Genomic DNA, 11954 nt, shown 5'->3' with positions numbered 1-11954 from the left:
AAACTTGGTTTTAGTGTCTTGAGACTGGTGATAAAAACACATGCCCCCCTACTAGCTTTCCCGTAAGTGCTTCATTCGCGCCAACTTGGAGATCGAACGCTAACATAGAATAGTTAGGTGACTGTCCAATCATCATGCCCCCTTGCTATATGCTAGGTACCCTTGAAGAACCACTAGCATCTTTACATTAGCGAACTTACAACTTGATGAGCCGACTCAATGCCTTGTTATACAAGATAACTGCCGTGGCTTTGCACGACCAAAAGAATGGTTACGATCACATTCGCACGGATGGTTCTCCAAGTCCGACACTATTATCCTCACCACATGATCTCGCCAACTACCTGCCGTCCTTACGTGATACTTACCGGATTGCCGGTACTTTAGTGCTCGGGTTCCGGATAACTGGGGCGACGCGACTCTCCTATCTTTTCTACATGATGCTTTGGTTACAGGGTGTCACTGTGTCGTTTCAACGAGCATTGTGAGTTTAGGTACCTAACATTGGACAAAATAGCTGACGTATAATAGAGTAATTGGCGGGATTTCCATTGGCTATTATATCATGGATTATGATATACAACAATTTTATTGGTCGTTCGTTTGAAGATACCTTGATGTATCCGTATGAAGCTATCTTGAATAGGAAATGGGGTATCGGGGCCTCTTATATGTCCGAAACATATGCCGTCGAAATGGTTTTACGCTAGACGAACATGAAGTGATATAGAATCCAGGACACAGAATCTGGAAAGACCACTAAGCTGAGTAATAGTGTTGGCGACTAAACTAAGAAATACTTAGCTTGCATCCGGTAGATGATATCCCATAATACGGGGTAGGTAAGTGCTGATTATCATGTACCTATATTTAGAAGGGGGAATGTATTATAGAGTGTAATTCGAAGATAGCGGCTCAATGAAGTACACGTTGAAGAAACATAAAATCAGAGATGGGGACTCTGGAACGCCTAGTACTTAGGTTTATAGAATGGGAATCTACTGGGTACTAGGTAGTCGAGGAATAAAACTCTAACAGACTTATTACAATCGTCACAGCATGCAAAACTGTACGTAAATATTATTCTGGGTATTCAGCAATGTACTATAGACCCCCCGAAGAGGGTGTAAAAGAACGCCACCGAGCGCCACGGCGAAAAAAATGAATGGGGCCAAGCCCAGGCAAATAACACACTTTTGGGACCATACACATTATACACAGTTTGGCAAAGCCAACGTCGTAAGTACGTTTTCCATCCTAACCTCCACCTAGAATCATTCCTTAATTTCGTGAGTTGGGTGTAATTAGACGCGGCCTCGAGGTCTACCTCTACCTCTTCCGCGTCCTCTCCCTCTTATACTGCCCCGACCGCGCGTCGCCGTGAAACGCGGTTTAGCAGGAACATCGCCATCGCTGTCGTCGTCACTATCCGAATCATCTGAGCTGCTATCGTCTGAGAATTCCAACCTCACGACGGTCGGGCCCCCCGATTTCCTGGCGGGCCGCCGCTGCGCTGGAACCTCGCGTTCTGGCGTGGGGCTAGGCGATGATGAATCCTCGATCTCCACAGCAGCTGGTTTGAAGTTATCATCTAACAGCTCCGGACGACCGTTTTTGGGACTTGGCCTAACGGGCTCTTCAGCATTGATGGACTTTCGTTTCGGTTTTGGTTTTTCTTTCGTAGCTTGTGCAACGGTGGCTGCAGGGGTTGTCTTGGCTGACGTTGTGGCGGGGCTTCCTGTTGGGGTATCTCTCGCTCGGCGTGATCCTATTTTAAATTTCCTACCCCTTAGCGCCGCTCGCTCTCTCATGGACATGAATCGTGTATCTGGAGGAGGCTCTAGGTTAAGGGGGATTGGCGCTACGGGCGATTGTTGTTGCTGTTGTTGCCCTTGTACACGGGGTCGTCCGGGGGGTCGACCTCGTTTCTTTACAGGCTCTTCGCGAGACAATGTCGCGGAGGTAGACGTAGTTGGTCGTGACTCCTCATTATTATTCGCTTCAGCCAATTCTCGCTCTAGTTGAGCTGCAAGTTCTTCTACGCTAACCTCATTCTCTTTATCGTCCTGAGTAATATTAGGAGCGTCAGAAGCCTCCGGGGCATCGTGAGCATTGGGTGCATCTACGTCTATCATGGTGGTGTCCTCAGTTTCTGCACCGTTAGTTGTGGATCTCCTCGGGCGTCCCGGCGGGCGACCACGTCTTTTACCGGTAGATGGAACTGAAGATGGGGTGACGACTGCCCCGACGGAATTTCGGGGTGGCCGTCCTCGTCTCTTAGCTCCGGGTTGCGGGGTACTTTTAGCAGTGGCCGAACTTTCTTCTTCCTGCACCGGAAGTTGTGTCAACGCCCGAATTGCATCGGCTGCTAAATCTACAGGATTCATATCCTCTTCCGGAACGCCACTCTCATCTTCTGGCTCAAGATTTCTTAAAGACTTGATAAGGACACTATCATCTGGGTCCTCAGCCGGCTCCTCGGCTTCCACGTACGACACCATTGGTTTTGCGTGTCGTAAGGTAGGTCGCAGGGGGTCAACAGGGAGACGTGGCCTTATCTTTTTAGGGGGAGGAACAGATACAGGAGTTCCTTCTGTTATTTCGGATTGCGCTTCTGCATCGTCATGAACTGATTGTTCGCCGGAGTTGTTTGCGGCAGCTACTCTTATTGGTGTAGAAGTGTTATTACCAAGAGCACCAAGTAGAGCCGGATCCAAGTTGACAAGTTGATCAAGGTTTCCGGTCCTAGGCTTCTTGCGTGGCTGATTTCTGGGACCCCTAAAATCGGGATCGTCATTTATCTCAAGCCTAGCCTTTCTCTTGGCCAATCGAAGTGTCTTCTTGACAAAGTCAGATATTTCTGGCTCGTTATTGAGAACATCGGCTGTAGGCATTTGGAATGATTCAAACAAAATCTTGTCAGGGCTCTCATCTTGGTCATAGAACCCCAGTCCCATCATTCGTTCGCGGCTGACTCCAGGTACTGATGGATCGGCGAACTCAGATGGATCTGGATAAGATGAGTCCCCTTCACCATTTTGGATGCCTGACATGTCGGCGTTCACAATATGGGTTTCTGGTTGATTCTCAAGATCTGGCGCATTAGGAGCTGGTACGTGGCCATTTTCGGGCTCGTCAGCAGCAATAGCATTAGCGAGTTGTAGGACTGCATGATCTTCATTCCCATAGCCATTCATGACTGGATCTTGGGGAGCGGGCTCCACGTCGTGAGGAGCATCGTCTCCGACTTCTAATGATGCTAATGGATCGTTGGCTTTTGCAGCATCGGCCTGCTCTTTTAGTCGTTGCATGCGTCTCGTATCCTTGCTCCGATTTTCTTCCCCGGCGGCTTTCAGCCAGCTGAGATTGTGTTGTCGGAAGTCAACGATTGATTCAACGCTACGATCATCCGCGATTGGGCGCGTATCGTGCCCAAGGAGTGTACTCTTCGGAACATATGGGACTGTGTTACCACCCTGTCTACACGTTCCGCAGTTGCAGATATTAAGACATTTAGGACACTGCCAATGTTCTACCTCCATCGCCGCCTGTGGCATCATATCAAATGCTCTCCATAGAACGCCATAGCAATATGCGTTTTGACAGGTCGTGCAAAAGTTTAGCTTATACGTGTAGTCTTTGTGACAACAGACGTGACAACGGTATACATCGCCTTTCTTAGCTTTCCGTCTCGATCTAGACTTTTTCTTAATGCGACCTTCGTCATCGACTTCGGGTTCGGACTCTTCGGGATGAGGCTCAGGTGGTTTCGTAATATCATTCCATGGCCTCCGTCGAAGTTGCTCTTGCGCAATTTGGGCCACCGATTTCCTCCCTGTTTTCTTGCGCGCAATCTCGATAGGCTGGGGCGATAAATTGATATCAACATATCCATCTTGTTGTATCACCATGACCCTCCACGTCTCATGTTTTTCAATAAGATCGGACCATTTCCATTGTTCACACCATTGGAGGCCAGATATACAGACGCACGAGCGACCCATAGCATAGCATTCCATACAAATGTCGTATGTATCTTCATCGCCATTGATCAACGTGCGCACGCAGCATTTGCAAGTTAGGAAGCGATTGAAGATGTTGGATCGGCAGTATGAACACGTAATGTTTGAGTCGAATGGTACGTACTCGACATTATTCTGCTTGTAGCCGAACATCTCATCAACAAGTATCTCGGTGAATAGACTAAACAGATGTTTAAAGTCATGGGCCATTTGTCTCATGCGCGACGAATTTTGCATTAGTTCTTGCCCGAAACCTAGAAACCCAACTTCGGCATTTTCCTCGAGTGCCTGGAGGTCCTTGTAGTATTTCTCAAGAGTATGGTAGATGATGGCCTTGTTCTTGTACTGCTCGTCTCGGCACACTAGTCGCGCTTTCGGTAGAGCCTCATGGAGGGCCAGGTCGAGTGTTTCAACAGTAGTCCTATTCCATGCTACTTTCATAGTCCTCGTTCCACGATTCCAAACCTGATGAGGTGCTAAGGGAGGTATCAAAATGAAGTCGCCAACCTTTTGCTCGACGACGTAGACGGGAAAGTTGGCTTTCTTCCAAGCGTTGATTTGTGCGAAATGTTTCTCGATTTCAATGTCATGGCCGAGCATAGAGAGGAAGTACTCCCTGATAACTTCACGGTCTTTAGTTTCAGTCATAAACCAGATAGAGCTGCCTGGTTTCTCTCCATGCTTATCTCCCGAGGCTTCAACCATAATGTTCTGACCCAAGCTCGCACACATCTCTCGATGCGCAGGAGTGTATGTGCCTTCATGGCCGATATAACACATCAGGTTCTGTGCACGCATCTCCTCCGGAAGACTACTCATCAGATCACCAGCCACAGCGGGGGTTTTCTCTGGCGCCCCAAATATGTCATCGTTGCGAGTGTCTGCGCCTGGATTTTCGCTGATATTGTCGTTCATATAAAAAACGTTCGGGGGAATGACCTTCTTTAGATGATCGTACCACTCGGGAGGGCAATCTATATCTTTCAAGTAAAGGCGCTGTCGTCTCTCATCGCGGTAATTAGTAGTGGTCCATTGATTGGTCAACTGTCGCATGGATCGCAAGTAATGGCCAGTTGTCATTGGGATATCAGCTTGTGCCGCTATGTCGCGAATATTTTCCTCTGCCGATAGATATCAGTATATATAAGCATCATGTATGGTAGATGCAGGACCTACGTTTCTTGTCGTATGTCTGCTCTAGCCAGCTTGTGCTGAAGAGATCATCTGGAAGAACCTTGTTCCATCCTTCTATAACCAACGGCCGACCTCCTTCGATGACATGTAATTGAACCAGCTTCTCGAAACCAGACGGACCAAGGCGCCTGATTTGGGCGGTAGAAATGCGCACGACCCAGTCGAAGTTTGGAGTGCGATCGACGAGTGCATGGAGGTCGAGATCTGGGGGTATGGGATCGAATTTAGCTTGGGGATGCAAAGCGGTCGGCATTTTTGCAATCCTATTATTATCCTAGGGTCAACGGTAGGTATGTTGAGTTTGCGAGTTGAGATTATCGTTCATTAGCCGATAGTCGACGGCGGGGTTCGTGAAGATGGCGATAATCGCCTCCAGACGCGCCTCTAAGTAGTTCGCGTTGAAGACAGCATTAATTGATTAAAACTCAATGTATCTTGTGTTTTAATTTCCGTAATGAAGAACGAGTCAATTTTCGACATTATTAGCTTGCCGTGAGAGTGACTCGAGTTGGGGTTGAGTTAAGAAATCGTGACGGAGAAAAGAATTCACAGCTCTGACAAAAAAGAAAATGCGATGAAGGAAACCGCGCCAGATTGAAAAGAGCTACCTAGTCTGCCAGTATGGCGATAACTGGAATATGACAATTGAAGATACTTCGGTACATCCAGGATGGCTACCTGCCCATGCATTTACCCCACCACACCAATAACGTTGAAGCTAGCGAGCTAGGATGGACCCCGGCAGCTCGGATCTGGGCTTACATAAGTCGATTTTCGATAACAACTTAAAAATAATTTGTTAAGGGCAGCTTCAAACAAGACATTATGTCTTGCATTTCTTAGGGGACGTGAATAAGTGTAACATAATAACTATGAGTTCTGGTGATAGGTGACTTTCTAAACTTGAGAGGTAGGTGTTCATCATTCTCACAATTTTTTTGTATACATGAAGAATTAGTGATTTCATATTTAAATAATGACGTTGTTATCGAATGCGTCTGGGAAAATCCAAAGCTATATACAGATGATATCAGAAACTATTCCATATTACCCCTTTCCTCATTTTCTATCTGTCATTCTTTAAATTCTCTATTTGATCCCATCAGAGCTTCGGCTGACAAGTTTCTAGAAGTCTAACCATCTAAAACAGGATGCCTCGGCTTATTGCCGCAAATGGCACCAAGTGCCTATTTCGTGGTTTGGGGTCTTCAAAGTCATGGAGATTCACAACACAATTTCACAATGTCTCTAGGGGTATCATTATGTCACATAATCCTCAAAGGCTACCCTCGACCTCAACAGCTCTCAGCTTCCCCAAACCAAGGCACATAATCTCAGTGACATCACAGTCACTATCACAACCAACAAGTCGACAAGCTCACACCATTGACTCACCAACCTCCTCCCCCATGACAGAGCCTTACTCACCCCCCACATCCGGCATTCTCTCCCTTCTCCCCAAGTCCTGGGTTCCGTACGGGGAACTAATCCGAATCGACAAGCCAACCGGAACTTACTACCTCTTCTTCCCATGCCTCTTCTCCACACTAATGGCCGCACCCCTCGCCATCCCCGCCGCAACCCCCCTCTCCGTGCTCGGCACCACAGCCCTCTTCTTCAGCGGCGCGTTGATCATGCGCGGGGCCGGGTGTTCCATCAATGATCTCTGGGACCGCAAGCTAGACAAGCACGTGCGACGAACGCAACACCGCCCGCTCGCACGAGGTGCCATAAAACCCTTCTCAGCGCTCACATACACCGGCGTACAACTCCTCGCTGGTCTCGGCATCTTACTCCAATTCCCGACTCCATGTCTCTTCTACGGGATCCCAAGCCTGCTCTTCGTAGCCTCGTACCCTCTCGCCAAGCGCGTGACGTACTACCCGCAATTCGTACTCGGGCTAACGTTTTCCTGGGGCGCTGTGATGGGATTCCCGGCGTTAGGAGTCGATTTGCTGGCGAATAGCTCGGCGATGACTGCGGCTGCACTGCTGTACGCGAGTAACGTGTCTTGGACTGTGCTGTATGATATGATATACGCGCACATGGATATCAAGGATGATGCTAAGGCGGGGATCAAGAGTATTGCGCTTAAACACGACGCTGAAACCAAGAAGGTTCTGACGGGGCTAGCTGTGGTTCAGATCGGTCTGCTTGGAGCGGCCGGCATGGCGGCAGGCGCGGGACCGGCTTTCTTCGTGGGTAGCTGCGGAGGCGCTGCGTTGACTTTAGGGTGGATGATAACGAGGGTGAATCTGAAGAGTGTCAAGGATTGTTGGTGGTGGTTCGTTAATGGATGCTGGATTACTGGCGGTGCGATCAGCCTTGGGCTTGGGGTCGATTACCTGCTAAGATATGCTGAAGAGGATAAGACACGGGAGAAAATAGAGGGCTAGAAGTGTACTGATAAATCTGTACATATACACTAGACTCTGGCATATGCATTCGGATCATACTAGGTAGGTAGGTAGATAAAACTGGTTGGGAAAACCGTGGGCTACAACTCTGTACAACAGAATTACTCGTTGAACATTTCACAATCACAACGCATCTTGAAGATATTGAGTTTTGCTTTGGCGACTTAAGATCTCTTTTCGTGGATCTCGTCTACCGGTGAATGAGTATCAAGGCCCGAACCTATGATGCCGTGATGAAACAAAGCAAGCCGTATCGACTCCGCATGCCCAATGAACCTTCTCTCGTTGCACGTTTTACTCCATTTCTTCGTCCCCAGCCGACCGCTTATGAGCGGGGCTTCTCCTTCTTCTCCTTCCATAGGGCCAATAGACCGACACCGGAGACCTTGACGACCTTGAATCGCACACCGGGAATATCACCCTTGGCCTTGCCCTTACGACCGAAACCAGCAAGTAGGACCTCGTCGTTCTCGTCCACGAAGTTCAAGCAACCGTCATTGGGGACTATAGTAAGATCGCGTTAGCCAAATTTGCCCTTCCAATTTTTGATCTCGTAATTCTTTCTCCTTCATATTTATCCACACAAAAAATATTTCGAAGCTACCAAAACAAACGAATATAAAAATTGGATTAGGGTATTCGTACCGAAAGCAGTAACCTTCTTGCCGTTCTTGATAAGTTGTACACGGACACACTTTCGGATGGCGGAGTTGGGCTGCTTGGCTTCGACACCGACCTTCTCGAGGACGATGCCCTTGGCGTGGGAGGAACCACCGAATGGCGAGGACTTGAAAGCGGTACCGAGAGCGCGCTTCTTGTATCCGAGATCAGCCCACTTCTGCTCCTTTCGGTGCAGTCGTAGTTTTCTGGCCGCGTTGAGACCACGAGGCTTTCCTTTACCCATGATTGCTGAAGCAGAGGGGTTGCGCGGTCAGTAAACGATCGATGAAAAGAGGATATTTCGATGGAGCGCGGTCGAGTGAATGATTTTATGTTGATGGTTGATCGTGAAAGGGTAATTGACTTACCGATGTGTTATGTGGTATCGCTGAAAGATGGGTTAAGTTTAAGGTCTTGCTTGGATGCTTGAATGGAATGACTAGTGGTTGGTGGATGTAAAGATTCTCGGTTAATTTTTTTCACAGGTGCAAAATTGCTTAAGGGTTTTCTCGCCCTAGTCCCTAAGGTCAGAGTTCGAGTGGCCCCATTATTATGGAGAACCTTGAGTTAATGGGTCCAAGCTTAAACCCATTCTTGTGGCTGAGTCATATTCAATTGTGGCTCATACCTCGGGACAAGACTCAATCGCGCTCTTCGCAGCTTCAAACACGTCGACCTGTTCATCAACCTGTCATATTTATATTTCATCAATCACAGCATATTGCTGCCTGATCGCCCTTTCTTTATGGTGCCTCGGGGTACTTGAAAAGGGTTAACCTTCAATTACAACCGTATTCTTTTCTTATTATCAAGATGTAGCGATGGATCTCCCCAAATTAACACCGAGCAAATCTAAAGCTCGCGACCCTCCTCGCCTATTCCTACATCCATCCCCAGCAGCATCACATGTTTCGCTCTCGGGAATGATGGCCGCTGCGCCAGCCGCCCCGCCGGCATCCGCTTCGGCCTCGAATGTACGCGAGAACGCCAGCGCCGCATCCACGACACAGTCTCAGGTGCCGCCGTCCCTGGCGCGAACGAATTCGCTACTGAACGCACGAACCCGCGCCACCGTCTCGCGACTGCATACCGCGGACTCCACTCGCACCGCCGATAGAACCGACGCCTTGTGGGCCGAGATGCAAGCGACGCTGGAAGAGGTTGAGCTATCAGCGAGCGGGGGTACGCATGTCTTCGGGCCAGAGCATGACCGCAAGCTGGCCGAGCTGCGCGCTGCACAGATCGGGCTGGCGCAGGCGTGGGCGCGCGGCGAGACCGATGACACGATTGAGATAACGGCTACAACGACGAAGAACGATGCGACGAACCTCAAGGGTGCTTTAGCCGAGATGGGCATATCCGCTGCTGCCGGGGCGGGCCTCAGTACGACGATATCTGCTAGCGCTGGGAGGACGGCGGCGGCGGCGGCGGAAGGTACGGAAGGTGGGAAGAGCACTGCGGGAACCGGAAGCGTACAACGACCTGGTAGCAGTGGCACGGGCCGCGAGCGGTTAGGCACTAAGCTTGAGGAAGAGACAGAGAAGGATATACTTCTCGCGAGAAACAGAAGAGAAGCGAACGATCGCTACTTTTCAAAGATAGACCAGGGAGTCAGGGATGTTGTCGAGAAATTGGAGGAAGTGGCCATTGCAATGAAAGCTGTCGAAGAAGAGACAAGGAACATTTGGGGCGATAGCGCCATGCCAGACAATTTGCGAGTCTGACAGGACATTCTTACAATCGCATACATTGTATTATCAGCGGTCTGGTGCATGGGTTAACTACGGGTTTATCATGGTTGTCAGGAATGATTTCACTTGGGCATAAAGAAGGCGTTTGTAGATGAAGGGACATATGAGATTGGCCTGAAGAGGCTGCTAACACACCCCGCAGCGACTTGATGGTAGTCTTTGCTAGGTGGTTGGGGAATGAATGGCTCATATACAGGTGGCCAGACCCGAGTACTGGTCCTCATAAAACTCCTCAGTATCCGTCCCACACCCGAGCCAAAAACCGGTCGTTCATAACATATAGGTGGTGCTCATAATTCGTTCATTCCATGCGCATACTCTTCGGACCCCCGAAACACCATCGTTATCCAATACCCGGGTATCCTCTTTGCGCTATGGAGAAGGACAGGTCCTGCATGTCTTGGCCTTGGAAGTAAACCGAGAACAACTGGAACCCATCCGTCTTTGGCTGTCACGCTGACGTGATCAAGCCTTGCGACATTTGCTAGAGCCACGGGTCAGTAACTGTCTAGGTATACACAGTGCTGGGATTAGACTTACCCTCGCCTCTGCGGGGGAGGAGACAGTAGCCACAACAGCCATAACGATAGCCACAACGATGGAGAAAGCCTGCATCTTGACGGCTAATGAGGATGTGTAATTGTTGAAGAGTGGATTGTTTTGATGGGTGATGTTTAAGGCAAAAATGCCCTTAAGATACTTCAAAAACCAGTCACAAACGTTCGGGAGGGTCTTGGGCTTCTTATAGACCTCTCTGCATACTCCCTACCTTCTTCCGTCCACTCCGACCTCCAATTCACACATGCAAAGACTCTACCGGCCTCCGAGTGCGGCTAGGTTAGAATTGTGGTTGGAAGTTGAATTCTTATTCTTTTATTGGGTAGAATTTCTACATCCCACTAAAATTGGGGGTGGTTGGGTCCGGTTGGGTTAAATCCCAGCCTCTAATCTCTCACCGCCAGGCTGTCGCCTCGAATTCGGAATCGCATCGAAGGAACTACGCCTTAAATCTTAAGAACCACGATCTTTTTAGGCATAGGAGACCAATGGCCACGTACCAAATGGGCAGATGGGACCAGCATTTCTTCCCCGGGTCTCTGAGACCTTAAACACTGCCCAACAAGCGGACACTACCACCCCAAATACTACTCGGTACAGTGGGACTCGATAACGAGATTTGATGTCTTGGCGAACCTCACCGCACAGATGATGGCGCACTGTTAACGCACGACCACATACGTCGTTTGCATCATATTTTTAAATATTTTATCCATGAATTTCAATTGTCAGGCAACCCGATTTGAGAGAACCACTCGGAACGAGTCAATTCTATTTTTCGATCACGAAAAACATGTGATAGTTGTATCCTCATATTCATCATCCCCTTAAGATACTCGATGTGATATGTAGACCGCTCTCATCCTCAGTTCACCGTCTAGTCAATACCCCTGCTACACACTGGAGCTTATCACCTTGCTGAGACACGGCGTTCATTCGATCCCGAATACGGAATAGGCACATTCTGCAAGTTACACAGCCGTTGTTTAATCAAGCAAGCAGGCAGGCAGGTCAACTGTATTTTGGTTCACGATCTTCATTACACGCGAAAACCTGTAAGTCTGGAACCTGACGTTAGAGCTTAGACTCCTTAGGTCACGTCATTTACGTCTTATTAATCAACCTCGTGTACCTAAGCAACATGCTCCTCAGCAAGATGGTCGTAATATGCCGATCAGAGGCGTTCGTCTACCTGGTTCTTGCTTTTTAGGGATCGACTTCTAGTATCCTCATATCAGGGTTAGCCCACAACTTGTCTAATCACCACCGCACTTGTGTTCAGAGAGGCAGAGAACGACGCATTTGATTATCCAACTACTAATAACTTCATCCTATACCTCACCCCTAAAGCC

At 48.8% G+C, this 11954-nt stretch overlaps 4 protein-coding genes across 4 annotated transcripts; 2 read left to right on the top strand and 2 right to left on the bottom strand.

Moving 5' to 3' along the window:
* Nucleotides 1–1304: 1304 nt before the first annotated feature.
* GGS22DRAFT_182547 (uncharacterized protein) lies at nucleotides 1305–5469 on the bottom strand (the record flags this gene model as incomplete). The annotated part of the gene is made up of 2 exons (XM_047963982.1): nucleotides 1305–5143; nucleotides 5199–5469. 2 exons carry the CDS (start codon nucleotides 5467–5469, stop codon nucleotides 1305–1307), a joined length of 4110 nt encoding a protein of 1369 aa, XP_047813925.1.
* A 555-nt stretch (nucleotides 5470–6024) lies between these two features.
* GGS22DRAFT_175847 (putative para-hydroxybenzoate-polyprenyltransferase Coq2) lies at nucleotides 6025–7742 on the top strand. The gene is made up of 2 exons (XM_047963323.1): nucleotides 6025–6126; nucleotides 6346–7742. The coding sequence occupies exon 2, from the start codon at nucleotides 6368–6370 to the stop codon at nucleotides 7610–7612; it is 1245 nt and encodes a 414-aa protein (XP_047813924.1). The 5' UTR covers nucleotides 6025–6126; nucleotides 6346–6367; the 3' UTR covers nucleotides 7613–7742.
* Nucleotides 7743–7782: 40 nt separating this feature from the next.
* Nucleotides 7783–8684, bottom strand: GGS22DRAFT_175845 (40S ribosomal protein S23). The gene is made up of 2 exons (XM_047963322.1): nucleotides 8279–8684; nucleotides 7783–8137 (listed from the first exon to the last, which is right to left on the bottom strand). The coding sequence occupies exons 1-2, from the start codon at nucleotides 8535–8537 to the stop codon at nucleotides 7959–7961; spliced, it is 438 nt and encodes a 145-aa protein (XP_047813923.1). The 5' UTR covers nucleotides 8538–8684; the 3' UTR covers nucleotides 7783–7958.
* A 219-nt stretch (nucleotides 8685–8903) lies between these two features.
* Nucleotides 8904–10022, top strand: GGS22DRAFT_99642 (uncharacterized protein). The gene has a single exon (XM_047968639.1). The coding sequence runs from the start codon at nucleotides 9115–9117 to the stop codon at nucleotides 10015–10017; it is 903 nt and encodes a 300-aa protein (XP_047813922.1). The 5' UTR covers nucleotides 8904–9114; the 3' UTR covers nucleotides 10018–10022.
* The last annotated feature ends 1932 nt before the right edge of the window (nucleotides 10023–11954 follow it).

The sequence above is a fragment of the Annulohypoxylon maeteangense genome, assembly GCF_022496945.1.
Source record: "Annulohypoxylon maeteangense strain CBS 123835 unplaced genomic scaffold GGS22scaffold_31, whole genome shotgun sequence".
In the NCBI taxonomy this organism is placed as follows: domain Eukaryota; kingdom Fungi; phylum Ascomycota; class Sordariomycetes; order Xylariales; family Hypoxylaceae; genus Annulohypoxylon; species Annulohypoxylon maeteangense.
This window is presented reverse-complemented; position numbering and strand designations above follow the sequence as displayed.